Source organism: Pseudophryne corroboree, chromosome 9 (genome assembly GCF_028390025.1).
Source record: "Pseudophryne corroboree isolate aPseCor3 chromosome 9, aPseCor3.hap2, whole genome shotgun sequence".
Lineage (NCBI taxonomy): Eukaryota > Metazoa > Chordata > Amphibia > Anura > Myobatrachidae > Pseudophryne > Pseudophryne corroboree.
This window is the reverse complement of record NC_086452.1, coordinates 229,306,694-229,325,375: the sequence shown is the minus strand read 5'-3', so window position 1 is coordinate 229,325,375 and position 18,682 is coordinate 229,306,694. Positions and strand designations below refer to the sequence as shown.

Below are 18,682 nucleotides of genomic sequence, written 5' to 3'. Positions count from 1 at the left end.
CCTCTGGAGCTAATGGTGTCCAGTAGCCTAAGAAGCCCAAGCTACCACCACTTAGGTAGGTTCGCTTCTTCTCCCCTTAGTCCCTCGTTGCAGTGAGCCTGTTGCCAGCAGGTCTCACTGAAAATAAAAAAACCTAAACTATACTTTCTTCTAGGAGCTCAGGAGAGCCCCTAGTGTGCATCCAGCTCAGCCGGGTACAGAAATCTAACAGAGGCTTGGAGGAGGGTCATAGGGGGAGGAGCCAGTGCACACCAGATAGTCCTAAATCTTTCTTAGATGTGCCCAGTCTCCTGCGGAGCCGTCTATTCCCCATGGTCCTTACGGAGTCCCCAGCATCCACTAGGACGTCAGAGAAAAGTAAATAAAGGACACTACTCCCTGCTATTCCCCCTAATCACCTCATTAGTGTAGGTATAAGTAGAGAGAACAGGCAGTGGGGTATTATACTCTTGATGCAGTCCAGGCTGGAGAGGCCGTGAGGACGAAACACGTTGAGGATCATTGACTGAATTTCATCTACTATACATCAAATAAGCTACTGTCATGATCCGTGTCATATATCCTTTCTGCCTCTAGGTGTCACTCTCTGCCTCCTGGTCTGTCTAGCAGTTCCCACTCTGTGACCTGGCAGCATTGATTATCTAGTTATGTGCAGCTGTGGTTTGCACCTGGGAAGCTGCTATTTATCCTCTGTTCACAAGCACTCCTGTGCCAGTTCATCAAGTCTATCTTTGAGGCTGCAATATCTCAGCTCATTGTTAATGGACTACTGAGCAGCTGACCGGCATTCTTCCAGTACTCAGGTAACCTGTATTTCCTCAGCTTGTTGTTAAAGAACTGAGTAGCTGGCCTGCATTCTCCCAGTACTCAGGTAACCTGTATTCCCTCAGCTTGTTGTTAAAGAACTGAGTAGCTGGCCTGCATTCTCCCAGTACTCAGGTAATCTGTATTCTCTCAGCCTATGGTTAAAGAACTGAGTAGCTGGCCTGCATTCTCCCAGTACTCAGGTAATCTGTATTCTCTCAGCCTATGGTTAAAGAATTGAGTAGCTGGCCTGCATTCTCCCAGTACTCGGGTAACCTGTATTCCCTCAGCTTGTTGTTAAAGAACTGAGTAGCTGGCCTGCATTCTCCCAGTACTCGGGTAACCTGTATTCCCTCAGCTTGTTGTTAAGGAACTGAGTAGCTGGCCTGCATTCTCCCAGCACTCAGGTAATCTGTATTCTCAGCCTATGGTTAAGGAACTGAGTAGCTGGCCTGCATTCTCCCAGTACTCTGGTAACCTGTATTCTCTCAGCCCATGGTTAAGGAACTGAGTAGCTGGCCTGCATTCTCCTAGTACTCGGGTAACCTGTATTCCCTCAGCTTGTTGTTAAGGAACTGAGTAGCTGGCCTGCATTCTCCCAGTACTCAGGTAACCTGTATTTCCTCAGCTTGTTGCTATCCTGTGATCAAGCTACCACAGTGCAATCCTGGCATCCCGTGTATTCAGTCTCCTGGTATCCTATGTCCCCTCAGTTTTCCCTTTCTTTTTGAGTTCTCTAGTTACTCCTGGTTTATATTTATTGTTTACAGTTGTACAGTGCTTAATAAACTTGCTATTATACCATGAACATCAGTCCCTGCTAACATGTTCTCACAATGGGAGATCCAAACGGATTCTGACAGCTACCTTTTATATCACTTTGATATATGGCATTTGCTATGTTTTTTAATAATTAAATCTGTGTTAAAACTGTATTACACTGTCTCGGCTACCTTCTTCTGTTTTACTGGTGATTGTTGAGAACTATGAGGTTTTGGAGCTGCCAGCCTACCATAGGGAGTGTGGATTGGAGACATATAATTTGGACACTACCACTGTCTCTGGACTAAGACTCTTCTCTATTTACTCATTTGGTGTAGCGCCAAGTACCACATGTATGTATGTATGTATGTATGTATATATACGCTGTCAGCACTGCCACGATCGGGATGCTGGCGTCGGGATACTGACCGCCGGCTTTTCATACTGATTCCTTTTGGATATCAGATTTTTCCATATTTTGGTATACTTGCATACCATAATGAGATATCTTGGTGATGGGACCCAAGTCTAAACACGAAATGCATTTATGTTTCATATATACACACATACTGTGAAGGTAATGCTATACAATATTTGTAATCATTTTGTGCACTGAACATAGGGTGTAATGTAATGAAGTCCGAGTTTGGCAGGCATGCAGGAAGCTGGCCGAACTTGGACTTTTTTTTTAAAGGGGCAATTATGTACAAGGCATGGTTTAGTCTTGTATATGATTACCGCTTTTAAAAAAGCGTCTGAGTTTGGCCGGCATCCCGCACGGCCACCGAACTCGGACTTCATTACATCACACCCTATGTTCCGTGCACAAAATGATTACAAATATTGTATAGTATTACCTTAACAGTATGTGTGTGAGGTGTATATATGAAACTGTTTGTGTACACTGAACCATCTGAAAGCAAAGGTGTCACTATCTGAGTCGCACTCCAAAAAATTTGTTTTTTTGGATATGGGAGACTCAACCTGTACTATTGTATAACTGTAGTCAGCTTAGTAGATAGGTATTACATTTAATATTTCATTTTTAGTTACCTGACAGCATTTGGTATAAGAAATGGGGCAGCATGGGAGGGCTGAAGACTGATATTGATGGAGTGTTGAACATAAATACAGGCAGACCTTATGATTTTCAACACTGTGCAAGCACGGATTCCATGGTGGAAATGGGCCCTGTTTGCCAGCTGGTGGTGAGCCCCCTAATTTTTTGACGACAGCCCTGATAATTCAAGAAAATAAGAATTGACTTACCGATAATTCTATTTCTCGTAGTCCGTAGTGGATGCTGGGAACTCCGTAAGGACCATGGGGAATAGCGGCTCCGCAGGAGACTGGGCACAAAAGTAAAGCTTTAGGACTACCTGGTGTGCACTGGCTCCTCCCCCTATGACCCTCCTCCAAGCCTCAGTTAGGATACTGTGTCCGGACGAGCGTACACAATAAGGAAGGATTTATGAATTCCGGGTAAGACTCATACCAGCCACACCAATCACACCGTACAACCTGTGATCTGAACCCAGTTAACAGCATGATAACAGAGGAGCCTCTGGATAGATGGCTCACAACAACAATAACCCGATTTAGTTAACAATAACTATGTACAAGTATTGCAGACAATCCGCACTTGGGATGGGCGCCCAGCATCCACTACGGACTACGAGAAATAGAATTATCGGTAAGTAAATTCTTATTTTCTCTGACGTCCTAGTGGATGCTGGGAACTCCGTAAGGACCATAGGGATTATACCAAAGCTCCCAAACGGGCGGGAGAGTGCGGATGACTCTGCAGCACCGAATGAGAGAACTCCAGGTCCTCCTCAGCCAGGGTATCAATTTTGTAGAATTTTGCAAACGTGTTTGCCCCTGACCAAGTAGCTGCTCGGCAAAGTTGTAAAGCCGAGACCCCTCGGGCAGCCGCCCAAGATGAGCCCACCTTCCTTGTGGAATGGGCTTTCACAGATTTTGGCTGTGGCAGGCCTGCCACAGAATGTGCAAGCTGATTTGTATTACAAATCCAACGAGCAATAGTCTGCTTAGAAGCAGGAGCACCCAACTTGTTGGGTGCATACAGGATAAACAGCGAGTCAGATTTTCTGACTCCAGCCGTCCTGGAAACATATTTTCAGGGCCCTGACTATGTCCAACAACTTGGAGTCCTCCAAGTCACTAGTAGCCGCAGGTACAACAATAGGTTGGTTCAGATGAAACGCTGAAACCACCTTAGGGAGAAAATGAGGACGAGTCCTCAATTCCGCCCTGTCTGAATGGAAAATCAGATAAGGGCTTTTACAGGATAAAGCCGCCAATTCTGACACGCGCCTGGCCGAGGCCAGGGCCAACAGCATGACCACTTTCCATGTGATATATTTTAACTCCACAGATTCAAGTGGTTCAAACCATTGTGACTTTAGGAACCCCAAAACTACATTGAGATCCCAAGGTGCCACTGGAGGCACAAAAAGGAGGCTGTATATGCAGTACCCCTTTTACAAACGTCTGAACTTCAGGAACTGAAGCTAGTTATTTCTGGAAGAAAATTGACAGGGCCGAAATTTGAACCTTAATGGACCCCAATTTTAGGCCCATAGACACTCCTGTTTGCAGGAAATGCAGGAATCGACCTAGTTGAAATTCCTCCATCGGGGCCTTACTGGCCTCGCACCTCGCAACATATTTTCGCCAAATGTGGTGATAATGCTTTGCGGTTACATCCTTCCTGGCTTTGATCAGGGTAGGGATGACTTCATCCGGAATGCCTTTTTCCTTCAGGATCCGGCGTTCAACCGCCCTGCCGTCAAACGCAGCCACGGTAAGTCTTGGAATAGACAGGGTCCTTGCTGGAGCAGGTCCCTTCTTAGAGGTAGAAGCCACGGGTCCTCCGTGAGCATCTCTTGAAGTTCCGGGTACCAAGTCCTTCCTGGCCAATCCGGAGCCACGAGTATAGTTCTTACTCCGCTCCGTCTTATAATTCTCAGTACTTTTGGTAAGCGAGGAAGAGGAGGGAACACATACACTGACTGGTACACCCACGGTGTTACCAGAGCGTCCACAGCTATTGCCTGAGGGTCCCTTGACCTGGCGCAATACCTGTCCAATTTTTTGTTTAGGCGGGACGCCATCATGTCCACCTTTGATTTTTCCCAACGGTTTACAATCATGTGGAAGACTTCTGCTGAGGAAGTCTGTTTCCCAGTTGTTCACTCCCGGAATGAACACTGCTGACAATGCTATCCCATGATTTTCCGCCCAGCGAAAAATCCTTGCAGCTTCTGCCATTGCCCTCCTGCTTCTTGTGCCGCCCTGTCTGTCTACGTGGGCGACTGCCGTGATGTTGTCCGACTGGATCAGCACTGGCTGACCTTAAAGCAGAGGTTTTTCTTGGCTTAGGGCATTGTAAATGGCCCTTAGTTCCAAGATATTTATGTGAAGTGATGTCTCCAGGCTTGACCACAAGCCCTGGAAATTTCTTCCCTGTGTGACTGCTCCCCAGCCTCGCAGGCTGGCATCCGTGGTCACCAGGACCCAGTCCTGAATGCCGAATCTGCGCCCTCTAGAAGATGAGCACTCTGCAACCACCACAGAAGAGACACCCTTGTCTTTGGTGACAGGGTTATCCGCTGATGCATCTGAAGATGCGATCCGGACCATTTTTCCAGCAGGTCCCACTGGAAAGTTCTTGCGTGGAATCTGCCGAATGGAATTGCTTCGTAGGAAGCCACCATTTTTCCCAGGACCCTTGTGCACTGATGCACTGACACTTGGCCTGGTTTTAGGAGGTTTCTGACTAGTTCGGATAACTCCCTGGCTTTCTCCTCCTGGAGAAACACCTTTTTCTGGACTGTGTCCAGGATCATCTTTAGGAATAGAAGACGTGTCGTCGGGATCAGCTGCGATTTTGGAATATTAAGAATCCAACCGTGCTGCCGCAACACTACTTGAGATAGTGCTACCCCGACTACCAACTGTTCCCTGGATCTTGCCCTTATCCGGAGATCGTCCAAGTAAGGGATAATTAAAACTCCCTTCCTTCGAAGGAGTATCATCATTTCGGCCATTACTTTGGTAAAGACCCGGGGTGCCGTGGACAAACCAAACGGCAGCTTCTGAAACTGATAGTGACCGTTCTGTACCACAAACCTGAGGTACCCTTGGTGAGAAGGGTAAATTGGGACATCTTCCAGGTTTGCAATCACCGCTCTGAGTGACTCCATCTTGAATTTGAACCTTTGTATGTAAGTGTTCAAGGATTTCAGATTTAAATTAGGTCTCACCGAGCCGTCCGGCTTCGGTACCACAAACAGCGTGGAATAATACCCCTTTCCCTGTTGTAGGAGGGGTACCTTGATTATCACCTGCTGGGAATACAGCTTGTGAATGGCTTCCCATACCGCCTCCCTGTCGGAGGGAGACGTCGGTAAAGCAGACTTTAGGAAACGGCGAAGGGGAGACGTCTCGAATTCCAATTTGTACCCCTGAGATACCAGCTGAAGGATCCAGGGGTCACCTGTGAGTGAGCCCACTGCACGCTGAAATTTTTGAGACGGGCACCCACCGTGCCTGAGTCCGCTTGTAAAGCCCCAGCGTCATGCTGAGGACTTGGCAGAAAACGGGAGAGGGCTTCTGTTCCTGGGAACTGGCTGTTTTCTGCAGCCTTTTTCCTCTCCCTCTGCCACGGGGCAGAAATGAGGAGCCTTTTGCCCGCTTGCCCTTATGGGGCCCAAAGGACTGCGCCTGATAATACGGCGTCTTCTTATGTTGAGAGGCTACCTGGGGTAAAAATGTGGATTTCCCAGCCGTTGCCGTGGCCACCAGGTCTGTTAGACCTACCCCAAATAACTCCTCCCTTTTATAAGGCGATACTTCCATATGCCTTTTGGAATCAGCATCACCTGACCACTGTCTTGTCCATAACCCTTTCTGGCAGAAATGGACAGCGCCCTTACTCTTGATGCCAGTCGGCAAATATCCCTCTGTGCATCACGCATATATAGAACTGCATCTTTAGTCAGTAATATACTGTCCCTATCTAGGGTATCAATATTGTCAGTCAGGGAATCCGACCAAGCCACCCCAGCACTGCACATCCAGGCTGAGGCGATTGCTGGTCGCAGTATCACACCCGTGTGAGTGTATATACATTTTACTGCTTTCTGTCAGCAGGTTCCTTAAGGGCGGCCGTATCCGGGGACGGTAGTGCCTTTAGACAAGCGTGTGAGCGCTTTATTCACCCTAGGGGGTGTTTCCCAACGTGCCCTATCCTCTGGCGGGAAGGGGTATGGTGCTAATAACTTTTTAGGAATTAACAGTTTTTATCGGGGGAAACCCACGCATCATCACACACTTCATTTAATTCCTCAGATGCAGGAAAAACTACAGGCAGTTTTTTCTCACCCAACATAATACCCTCTTTAGTGGTACTGGTATTATCAGAAATGTGTAAAAACATTTTCCATAGCCTCAATCATGTAACGTGTGGCCCTACTGGAAGTCACATTCGTCTCTTTATCATCGACACTGGAGTCCGTATCCGTGTCGGCGTCTGTATCTGCCATCTGCGGTAACGGGCGTTTTAGAGCCCCTGATGGCTTTTGAGACACCTGGACAGGCACAGGCTGAGTCGCCGGCTGTCTCATGTCATCAATCTTTTGTAAAGAGCTTTCACTAAGAAGCTCAGGAGAGCCCCTAGTGTGCACCCTTCTCGGCCGGGCACAAAAATCTAACTGAGGCTTGGAGGAGGGTCATAGGGGGAGGAGCCAGTGCACACCAGGTAGTCCTAAAGCTTTACTTTTGTGCCCAGTCTCCTGCGGAGCCGCTATTCCCCATGGTCCTTACGGAGTTCCCAGCATCCACTAGGACGTCAGAGAAATAGCTACAATGCACACTGCAGAGCTTGTATATAGAAAATACCTTCTGCTACGGTACGTGCAATAATTGGAGGTGTAAGGGTGTATTTCTCTCAGTGCCCGCCCTCCTCAGTTACGTGGGCATCTAGGGGAACAAACTCACTCCTGCACACTTTCCAGCCAGCCATGTAGGATTTCCTGGTAGACAGCAAATGTGACGCAGGTTTACGAAGTATGTGAAGGCTGGCAAATGCTGTGAGCCCCCTGATGGTTTAATGCCCTCCTGTGGCAGATGTATTTCATTAGATTAGTTCCATTTGTTTCCCTGGATGTAGAAGGGTTGTCCTGAAAATTTGTTGCGTTTTCTAGTTAAAATTACTACATACTGTACCAGGTATTCTTTTTTGTGAATATGTCTCACAAGATGGATTACGTACCTATTGTAGACTATCAACTAACACAGAATTACAAATCAGGATTTCCTCTATGTAATTGCTGTATGTGAAAATGTTTCCATTTAGTAAAACTATTCAATACACATGGCAGACATTTTTTTGACAGCAGACTCTGTTGCAGATAAAATACTTAAATAAATCAATAATTTTTTTACACCTATTTTGCCAATAATATGCTGAGTTTCTCTACAGTATATATTAGGTAATTGTAAATAGACAATACAGAGGCTTCTGAAATGCTACCTTTGGACACATCAGTTCTGTCACCTCTGGTGCCCAGATTTCTGCGTTGTGATGAATGTGAAGACACCAACCAGTTAGAGCGAAAATAATCTGCTGTTTCATCACCTAACCGTAAAAATTAAGATGACATATAAGTAATAAGCCAAGCATAGAAATATAAAATCATTACTCACTTTATATTATAAGGGAGAAACAACATTTTCCTTCAATGGACAACACCATGTGTACGGCAGGTGGGGCAGATAACATGTGCAGAGAGAGTTAGATTTGGGTGAGGTGTGTTCAAACTGAAATCTTAATTGCAGTGTAAAAATAAAGCAGCCAGTATTTACCCTGCACAGAAACAAAATAACCCACCCAAATCTAACTCCCTCTGCACGTGTTATATCTGCCCCCGCCCCTGCACTGCACATGGTTTTGCCCATTAGCGAAAAAATAAGAATTTACTTACCGATAATTCTATTTCTCGTAGTCCGTAGTGGATGCTGGGGACTCCGTCAGGACCATGGGGAATAGCGGCTCCGCAGGAGACAGGGCACAAAATTAAAAGTTTGACCACTAGGTGGTGTGCACTGGCTCCTCCCCCTATGACCCTCCTCCAAGCCTCAGTTAGGATACTGTGCCCGGACGAGCGTACACAATAAGGAAGGATTTTGAATCCCGGGTAAGACTCATACCAGCCACACCAATCACACTGTACAACTTGAGATCTGAACCCAGTTAACAGCATGATAACAGAGGAGCCTCTGAAAAGATGGCTTCCAACAATAATAACCCGATTTTTGTAACAATAACTATGTACAAGTATTGCAGACAATCCGCACTTGGGATGGGCGCCCAGCATCCACTACGGACTACGAGAAATAGAATTATCGGTAAGTAAATTCTTATTTTCTCTGACGTCCTAAGTGGATGCTGGGGACTCCGTCAGGACCATGGGGATTATACCAAAGCTCCCAAACGGGCGGGAGAGTGCGGATGACTCTGCAGCACCGAATGAGAGAACTCCAGGTCCTCCTTAGCCAGGGTATCAAATTTGTAGAATTTTACAAACGTGTTCTCCCCTGACCACTTAGCTGCTCGGCAGCGTTGTAATGCCGAGACCCCTCGGGCAGCCGCCCAAGGTGAGCCCACCTTCCTTGTGGAGTGGGCATTTACAGATTTTGGCTGTGGCAGGCCTGCCACAGAATGCGCAAGTTGAATTGTGCTACAAATCCAACGAGCAATCGTCTGCTTAGACGCAGGAACACCCAGCTTGTTGGGTGCATACAGTATAAACAGCGAGTCAGCCTTTCTGACTCCAGCCGTCCTTTAAATATATATATATATTTTTAAGGCTCTGACAACGTCGAACAACTTGGAGTCCTCCAAGTCGCTAGAAGCCGCAGGCACCACAATAGGTTGGTTCAGGTGAAACGCTGATACCACCTTAGGGAGAAACTGAGGACGCGTCCGCAGTTCTGCCCTGTCCCAATGGAAAATCAGATATGGGCTTTTGTACGATAAAGCCGCCAATTCTTACACTCTCCTGGCCGAAGCCAGGGCCAGTAGCATGGTCACTTTCCATGTAAGATATTTCAAATCCACCGATTTGAGTGGCTCAAACCAATGGGATTTGAGAAATCCCAAAACTACATTGAGATCCCACGGTGCCACTGGAGGCACAACCGGGCTGTATATGTAGTACTCCTTTGACAAAAGCTTGGACTTCAGGAACTGAAGCCAATTCTTTCTGGAAGAAAATCGACAGGGCCGAAATTTGAACCTTAATGGACCCCAATTTGAGGCCCATAGACAATCCTGTTTGCAGGAAATGTAGGAATCGACCCAGTTGAAATTCCTCCGTCGGAGCCCTCTCCTTCAGGATCCGGCGTTCAACCGCCATGCCGTCAAACGCAGCCGCGGTAAGTCTAGAGGTAGAGTGCACGGATCCTCCGTGCGCATCTCTTGAAGTTCCGGGTACCAAGTCCTTCTTGGCCAATCCGGAGCCACGAGTATCGTTCTTACTCCCCTTCGCCTTATAATTCTCAGTACCTTGGGTATGAGAGGCAGAGGGGGGAACACATACATTGACTGGTACACCCATGGTGTTACCAATGCGTCCCCAGCTATTGCCTGAGGGTCTCTTGACCCGGCGCAATACCTGTCCAGTTTTTTGTTGAGGCGGGACGCCATCATGTCCACCTTTGGTTTTTCCCAACGGTTCACAATCATGTGGAAGACTTCTGGGTGAAGTCCCCACTCTCCCGGGTGGTGATCGTGTCTGCTGAGGAAGTCTGCTTCCCAGTTGTCCACTCCCGGAATGAACACTGCTGACAGTGCTATCACATGATTTTCTGCCCAGCGAAAAATCCTTGCATCTTCTGCCATTGCCCTCCTGCTTCTTGTGTCGCCCTGTCTGTTTACGTGGGCGACTGCCGTGGTGTTGTCCTACTGGATCAACACCGGCTGACCCTGAAGCAGAGGTCTTGCCAGGCTTAGAGCATTGTAAATTGCCCTTAGCTCCAGTATATTTATGTGAAGTGAAGTCTCCAGGCTTGACCACACTCCCTGGAAATTTCTTCCCTGTGTGACTGCTCCCCAGCCTCTCAGGCTGGCATTCGTGGTCACCAGGACCCAGTCCTGAATGCTGAATCTGCGGCCCTCCAAAAAGGTGAGCACTCTGCAACCACCACAGAAGAGACCCCCTTGTCCTTGGAGACGGGGCTATCCGCTGATGCATCTGAAGATGCGATCCGGACGATTTGTCCAGCAGATCCCACTGAAAGGTTCTTGCGTGGAATCTGCCGAATGGAATCGCTTCGTAAGAAGCCATCATTTACCCAGGACTCTTGTGCATTGATGCACTGACACTTTTCTTGGTTTTAGGAGGTTCCTGACTAGCTCGGATAACTCCCTGGCTTTCTCCTCCGGGAGAAAAACCTTTTTCTGAACTGTGTCCAGAATCATCCCTAGGAACAGCAGACGTGTTGTCGGGATCAGCTGGGATTTTGGAATATTTAGAATCCACCCGTGCTGTTGTAGCACTACTTGGTATAGTGCTACTGCGACCTCTAACTGTTCTCTGGATCTTGCCCTTATCAGGAGAACGTTCAAGTAAGGGATAATTAATACGCCTTTTCTTTGAAGTAGAATCATCATTTCAGCCTTTACCTTGGTAAAGACCCGGGGTGCCGTGGACAATCCAAACGGCAACGTCTGAAACTGATAGTGACAGTTTTGTACCACGAACCTGAGGTACCCTTGGTGTGAAGGGCAAATTGGGACATGGAGGTAAGCATCCTTGATGTCCCAGGACACCATAAAGTCCCCTTCTTCCAGATTCGCTATCACTGCTCTGAGTGATTTCATCTTGAACTTGAACCTTTGTATGTAAGTGTTCAAAAGATTTCAGACTTAGAATAGGTCTCACCGAGCCGTCCGGCTTCGGTACCACAAACAGCGTGGAATAATACCCCTTTCCTTGTTGTAGTAGGAGTACCTTGACTATTACTTGCTGGGAATACAGCTTGTGAATAGCTTCCAACACCGTCTCCCTGTCGGAGGGAGATGTTGGTAAAGCAGACTTCAGGAATCTGCGAGGAAGAGACGTCTCGAATTCCAATCTGTACCCCTGTGATACTACCTGCAGGATCCAGGGGTCGACTTGCGAGTGAGCCCACTGCGTGCTGAAATTCTTGAGACGACCCCCCCACCGGACCTGAGTCCGCTTGTAGGGCCCCAGCGACATGCTGAGGACTTTCCAGAAGCGGGGGAAGGCTTCTGCTCCTGGGAAGGAGCTGCTTGCTGCAGTCTCTTACCCTTTCCTTTGCCTCGGGCAGATATGAATGGCCTTTTGCCCGCTTGTTCTTATGAGAACGAAAGGACTGAGGCTGAAAAGACGGTGTCTATTTCTGTTGGGAGGTGACCTGAGGTAAAAAAGGTGGATTTTCCGGCTGTTGCCGTGGCCACCAAGTCTGATAGACCGACCCCAAATAATTCCTCCCCTTTATACGGCAAACTTCCATATGCCGCTTGGAATCCGCATCACCTGACCACTGTCGCGTCCATAAACTTCTTCTGGCAGAAATGGACAGCGCACTTACCCTTGATGCCAGAGTGCCAATATCCCTCTGTGCATCTCGCATATAAAGAAAATGCATCCTTTAAATGCTCTATAGTCAATAAAATATTGTCGCTATTCAGGGTATCAATATTTCCAGTCAGAGATTCCGACCAAACCCCCCCAGCACTGCACATCCATGCTGGGGCGATTGCTGGTCGCAGTATAACATCAGTATGTGTGTATATACTTTTTAGAGTATATTCCAGCCTCCTATCAGCTGGATCTTTGAGGGCGGCCGTATCAGGAGACGGTAACGCCACTTGTTTTGATAAGCGTGTGAGCGCCTTATCTACCCTAGGGGGTGTTTCCCAGCGCGCCCTAACCTCTGGCGGGAAAGGGTATAATGCCAATAACTTCTTTGAAATTAGCAACTTCCTATCGGGGGTAACCCACGCTTCATCACACACTTCAATCAATTTATCTGATTCAGGAAAAACTACAGGTAGTTTTTTTCACACCCCACATAATACCCATTTTTGTGGTACTTGTAGTATCAGAAATATGTAACGCCTCCTTCATTGCCGTGATTATGTAACGTGTGGCCCTACTGGAAAATACGTTTGTTTCTTCACCGTCGACACTGGAGTCAGTGTCCGTGTCTGTGTCTATGTCGACCGACTGAGGTAATGGGCGTTTTAAAGCCCCTGACGGTGTTTGAGACGCCTGGACAGGTACTAATTGGTTTGCCGGCCGTCTCATATCGTCAACCGACCTTGTAGCGTGTTGACACTATCACGTAATTCCATAAATAAAGCCATCCATTCCGGTGTCGACTCCCTAGGGGGTGACATCCTATTACAGGCAATTGCTCCGCCTCCACTAACATCGTCCTCATACCTGTCGACACACACGTACCGACACACAGCACACACACAGGGAATGCTCTGATAGAGGACAGGACCCCACTAGCCCTTTGGGGAGACAGAGGGAGAGTTTGCCAGCACACACCAAGGCGCTATAATTATACAGGGACAACCTTATAGTAAGTGTTTTCCCTTATAGCAGCTTAATATATATTAATATCGCCAAAATATGCCCCCCCTCTCTGTTTTAACCCTGTTTCTGTAGTGCAGTGCAGGGGAGAGCCTGGGAGCCTTCCCACCAGCGGATCTGTGTGGGAAAAATGGCGCTGTGTGCTGAGGAGATAGGCCCCGCCCCCTTCACGGCGGGCTCTTCTCCCGGTTTTTTCTGTAATCCTGGCGGGGGTTAAATAGTTACATCCATATAGCCCAGGGGCTATATGTGATGTATTTTTAGCCAGTAAAGGTAATTACATTGCTGCCCAGGGCGCCCCCCCCCAGCGCCCTGCACCCTCAGTGACCGCGGTGTGAAGTGTGCTGAGAGCAATGGCGCACAGCTGCAGTGCTGTGCGCTACCTTAAGAAGACTGGGACGTCTTCAGCCGCCGATTTCTGGACCGCTTCTCTCTTCAGCATCTGTAAGGGGGCCGGCGGCGCGGCTCCGGTGACCCATCCAGGCTGTACCTGTGATCGTCCCTCTGGAGCTAGTGTCCAGTAGCCTAAGAAGCCAATCCATCCTGCACGCAGGTGAGTTCGCTTCTTCTCCCCTTAGTCCCGCGTTGCAGTGAGCCTGTTGCCAGCAGGACTCACTGAAAATAAAAAACCTAACAAACTTTTATTCTAAGCAGCTCTTTAGGAGAGCCACCTAGATTGCACCCTTCTCGGCCGGGCACAAAAACCTAACTGAGGCTTGGAGGAGGGTCATAGGGGGAGGAGCCAGTGCACACCACCTAGTGGTCAAACTTTTAATTTTGTGCCCTGTCTCCTGCGGAGCCGCTATTCCCCATGGTCCTGACGGAGTCCCCAGCATCCACTTAGGACGTCAGAGAAATGTTGTTTTGCAATCATCCTTGAATTAGGCCCTATGGGGGTAATTCCGAGTTGATCGGTGCAGGAACTTTGTTAGCAGTTGGGCAAAACCATGGGGGTAATTCTGAGTTGATCGCAGCAGCAAGTTTGTTAGCAATTGGGCAAAACCATGTGCACTGCAGGGGGAGCAGATATAACATGTGCAGAGACAGTTGGATTTGGGTGGGTCATTTTGTTTCTGTGCAGGGTAAATACAGGCTGCTTTGTTTTTACACTGCAATTTAGATTTCAGTTTGAACACACCCCACCCAAATCTAACTCTCTCTGCACATGTTATATCTGCCTCCCCTGCACTGCACATGGTTTTGCCCAACTGCTAACAAAAATCCTGCTGCGATCAACTCGGAATTACCCCCCATGTGCACTGCAGGGGAGGCAGATTTAACATGTGCAGAGAGAGTTAGATTTGAGTGTGGTGTGTTCAATCTGCAATCTAATATGCAGTGTAAAAATAAAACAGCCAGTATTTACCCTGCACAGAAACAAAATAACCCACCCAAATCTAACTCTTTCTGCACATGTTATATCTCCCCCCCCCCCCCCCCCCCCCTGTAGTGCACATGGTTTTGCCCAACGGCTAACAAAATTCCTGCTGCGATCAACTCAGAATTACCCCCAATGTTTTATAACCTCCAAACAACACGGTATATGATCTGTGGAATCTGTATATCAGTCTACCTTACATATTAGACAGGCAAGTATAGATGACATGATTTAGGTAAAGCATAGAGATCATTCAACCTTGAAAAGAAGCATGCAGGGTTTATTAAACTGTTAATAAATAAATAAATATTTTTGTTTGTGTATTTACTAAATGAATGTCACAACATTGATGGAAGCCCTCCATACTTCTATTCTTGTTGCTTCAGTAATATTTGTGAACTTCCACCTTTCCTCCATTCACCTATAGCCATAGAAACAGAGGAGAGATACTGTAGCTAGCTATACTTACACCCATATGCACGCTGCCTAGTCTGGCATAAATGCCTGTACGCCACAACTTACAGTCTGGGAAGTCCAGGTTCGCAGCCTTCTCCGGAATAAAAATTGATAATGTTCCTGGCTTTGAAACCTTTCTTTGGGTTTTCGCCATCTTGTCTTCCTGACAACTGTAGGAAACATAGTGGTAAGACACACAATATAATGTGATAGCTGCACAGTTTACAATCCAGAAATATGAAAATAGTGGAGTTTCCCAGGCCAAAGATGATATCCCTGCCACTCTATGAATTCTGTATATTTGCCTCTGTTCATGTTTCCCCACTCATCTCTAACAAGGGTCTTGGGCTTGGATGTAGTCAGGATCCCGGCAATCGGTATCCTGGCGGTCAGAATACCGACGCCGGGATCCCGACCACCAGAATGCCGGCAGTGCCGCCACAGCTATTCCCGCTCCTGGGTGTCCACAATACCCATGGAGGAGGAATAGAACCTGTGGTGAGGTCAGCGAGCCACCAAACCCGCAGCAGCATCCCGACCGCCGGGATCCCATACCCAACCTCTTTGGACACATGGATGGTAATTTGTGAGAAGAGGTACTCAGGCCATTGTGCAAGAATATCAAACTGAATATGCAAAAGTGAAAACAGCTGTGGTCATATTTTTCCTTCATGCCTATGTGGCTTGCAGTGCATCTATAGGCAAACTCCACTTATGTTAATTATACCCAGAGCCGGCCCTAGGCATAGGCAAGCTAGGCAAATGCCTAGGGCATTTGGTATGCCTAGGGGCACCAGCAGCTTCTGCTGATTAAAATGATATGCGGCATGCCTATATTCTGTGTGTAGCATTTTGTATGCAGATACAGCCACAGTCGCACACAGTATATAGGCATGCTGCATATCATTTTATTCAGCAGATCCTAGCATTACAGAAATGCAAATAAGATGCATTTTCATTAAAAAAAAAGGTGCCCAACATTAGGAGAGCTGCCAGCTGACTAACACAAGGCATCTCCTGCTGCATTAAGGCAAAATGTATGAGGACACATCTGTATCCAAGCAGAGGCAGAGGTCACAGTGTTAGCGGCCCTGTAAATGCTGTGTGCAGGTAGGTTGATTGTGCAATAGTGTTCAGCATAAGAGGCATTATGCGTGTGTCATGTGTATAAATGCATTAATAATGTCCCTTACATATTTGCTGCACATTATGTGTATAAGGGCATTAATAAAGGTTGGCAGAATGTGTAAGGCGCATTATGTTTATAAGGACATTAGTAATGTGTGTCATATGTGTGAGGGGGCATTACCATGTGGTATTATGTGTATAAATGCATTACTCATGTGTGGCATTATGTGTATAAAGTGCTCTAATGTGTGGCATAATGTATAGAAAGGGTAGTACTGTGTGGTCTAATGTGAATAAAGAGCAATATGATGTGGTGTAATGTGAATAAGGAGCAATTCAGTGTGGTGTAATGTGAATAAAGGGCACTACTGTGTGGAGGGGTGTGGTATGGAATGCCGGCGGCCGGGCTCCCGGCGACCAGCATACTGGCGCCGGAAGCCCGACTTCCGGCATACCGACAGCGTGGCGAGCGCAAATGAGCCCCTTGCGGGCACAGTGGCGCGCGTTCTCCCTCCAGGGGGGGTCGTGGACCCCCAGGAGGGAGAAAAACTGTCGGTATGCCGGCTGTCGGGATTCCGGCGCCAGTATACTGTGCGTCGGGATCCCGACAGTCGGCAACCTGAAGACCACCCATGTGGAGTACCGTATATATTGTAAAGTGGTACTATGGTGTGATGTAACGTGTATAAGGGACACTACTGCATAATAAAATGTGAATAAAGTTGCACTACTGTCTGGCATAATTTGAATTGAGGGTACTATTGTGTGCCCATGTCCATTGCCTGCAAAACACACCCCTCTTTGGGCTGCGCGCCGAATGTGCACACTGTTTCTATTTAAATATAGGGGGTAGGAACACCAAAATGAGGAATGTGAGGGGTGATGGTGCTGGGAAAGGGGTACAGGGTCAGAGGCGGAAATAGCGGTGGTACTAGGGGGCACCAGACAAAATCTTGCCTAAGGCATCATATTGGTTAGGGCCAGCTCTGATTATACCTGCCTTTTAAAAAAGACGTCCACCTTGTGCCAGTTTAACAGCGTGACTATCATTGCCTGGATTCAGTTTGGAGGAAAATTCAGCAAACTGCCATCCACAAAAATACAATCCATTTCCTCAGCTGCACGGACTCATATGCTCACAGAGATATCTAACTGCAGTGATCACAGCGTGACTCAAACCTTCGTCTGTGGATGCACCAGCTCTCCACTGTAAGTACGAGCTATCTCTCAACTAATATCAGGAGCGACTTCTGGATGACTGCGTGTCCGGCAACTGCACCTTACCTTTAGCGGCACCCGCAACCGGCCTGATGCAGACAACTTACCATAGATCCACTGCGGCTGTGTAATTGGGGGTTCCTTTCCAATTGGAGCGCTGGCCCCGGCGCACATATTACAGGAAGCGGACTACCACTAACTTTTACACACCACAGAGGGTGCCACGAATCATATAATAGGTTGCCCTGAGCTATTCAGCATTTCTAGCCACGCACTACGACTGGAGGCTCCACAGTACTGAATTAACAACAATAAAATTTGTGATTTAATTAATGTGTATTGACACTAAAATCATAGACAATATAAAAAAGTAGGCTTACATGCATCAATCAATTGACCATATACCAGTTGCTGGGTTAATAATAAACTCCACAAAGGCAACTCCATTTAAATGCAATAGTCCATAATATGGATTGGAGCAGTATTAGTTATGTCCGAAAAACCAAGACAGTTAGTATGGCACTTTACCGATCCTGTGTTCCAATGCAGAGATCCTAACAGGGGGGGTCTTCTATACACCAATGTTGAAATAGGTGGATTCTGGTTCACAGTTTACAAAGATGGCAATTAGGTTGTCCTGTAGGCTGTGTTCCAATTTAAAGAATCCTGTTGGTTAATGACCCTTGTAATAGCGATGTGCATTGATGGATGGATCCTGGTTCACAATGTGCAAGTCGATTCAGTCATAATGAAGATTTTTCCAACAATGCAGGTGCCAGTAAAGAAGTCCAACAATCTGGAGCAATGATACCTAACGCGTTTCGCTGCTCCTGGCAGCTTTATCAAAGGTAATGTGTTGTTCAACTGATCCCCTTTTTATAGGGGAAATGATGTCATCAATTCACTTCCATCAATCATCAATTGTGGATTAATTATCTTTATACATATGAATTTATAAACAATGTCAATATAGAAACAGCTGTTAATTTTATATAATTTATTAAGTATAAAAAAAATAGGATTTTAATTACCTACCGGTAAATCCTTTTCTCGTAGTCCATAGAGGATGCTGGGGTCCACATTAGTACCATGGGGTATAGACGGGTCCACTAGGAGCCATTGGCACTTTAAGAGTTTGAGAGTGTGGGCTGGCTCCTACCTCTATGCCCCTCCTACCAGACCCAGTCTAGAAACTGTGCCCGAGGAGACGGACATCTTCGAGAGAACGATTACACAGATAGTGGCGAGATTCACACCAGCTCACACACAAGACAACCCA

General features: G+C 47.1%; 1 protein-coding gene across 1 annotated transcript in view; it reads right to left on the bottom strand.

The window, feature by feature from the left end:
* Positions 1–18,682, bottom strand: part of AKNAD1 (AKNA domain containing 1) — a 568,892-nt gene that overhangs the window by 189,867 nt on the left and 360,343 nt on the right. Inside the window, exons 10-11 of the mRNA XM_063940155.1 lie at positions 15,124–15,227; positions 8,126–8,230 (exon numbers count right to left, since the gene is read on the bottom strand). Coding sequence (XP_063796225.1) covers positions 8,126–8,230; positions 15,124–15,227 — 209 coding nt within the window. The remainder of the gene's footprint in view (positions 1–8,125; positions 8,231–15,123; positions 15,228–18,682) is intronic.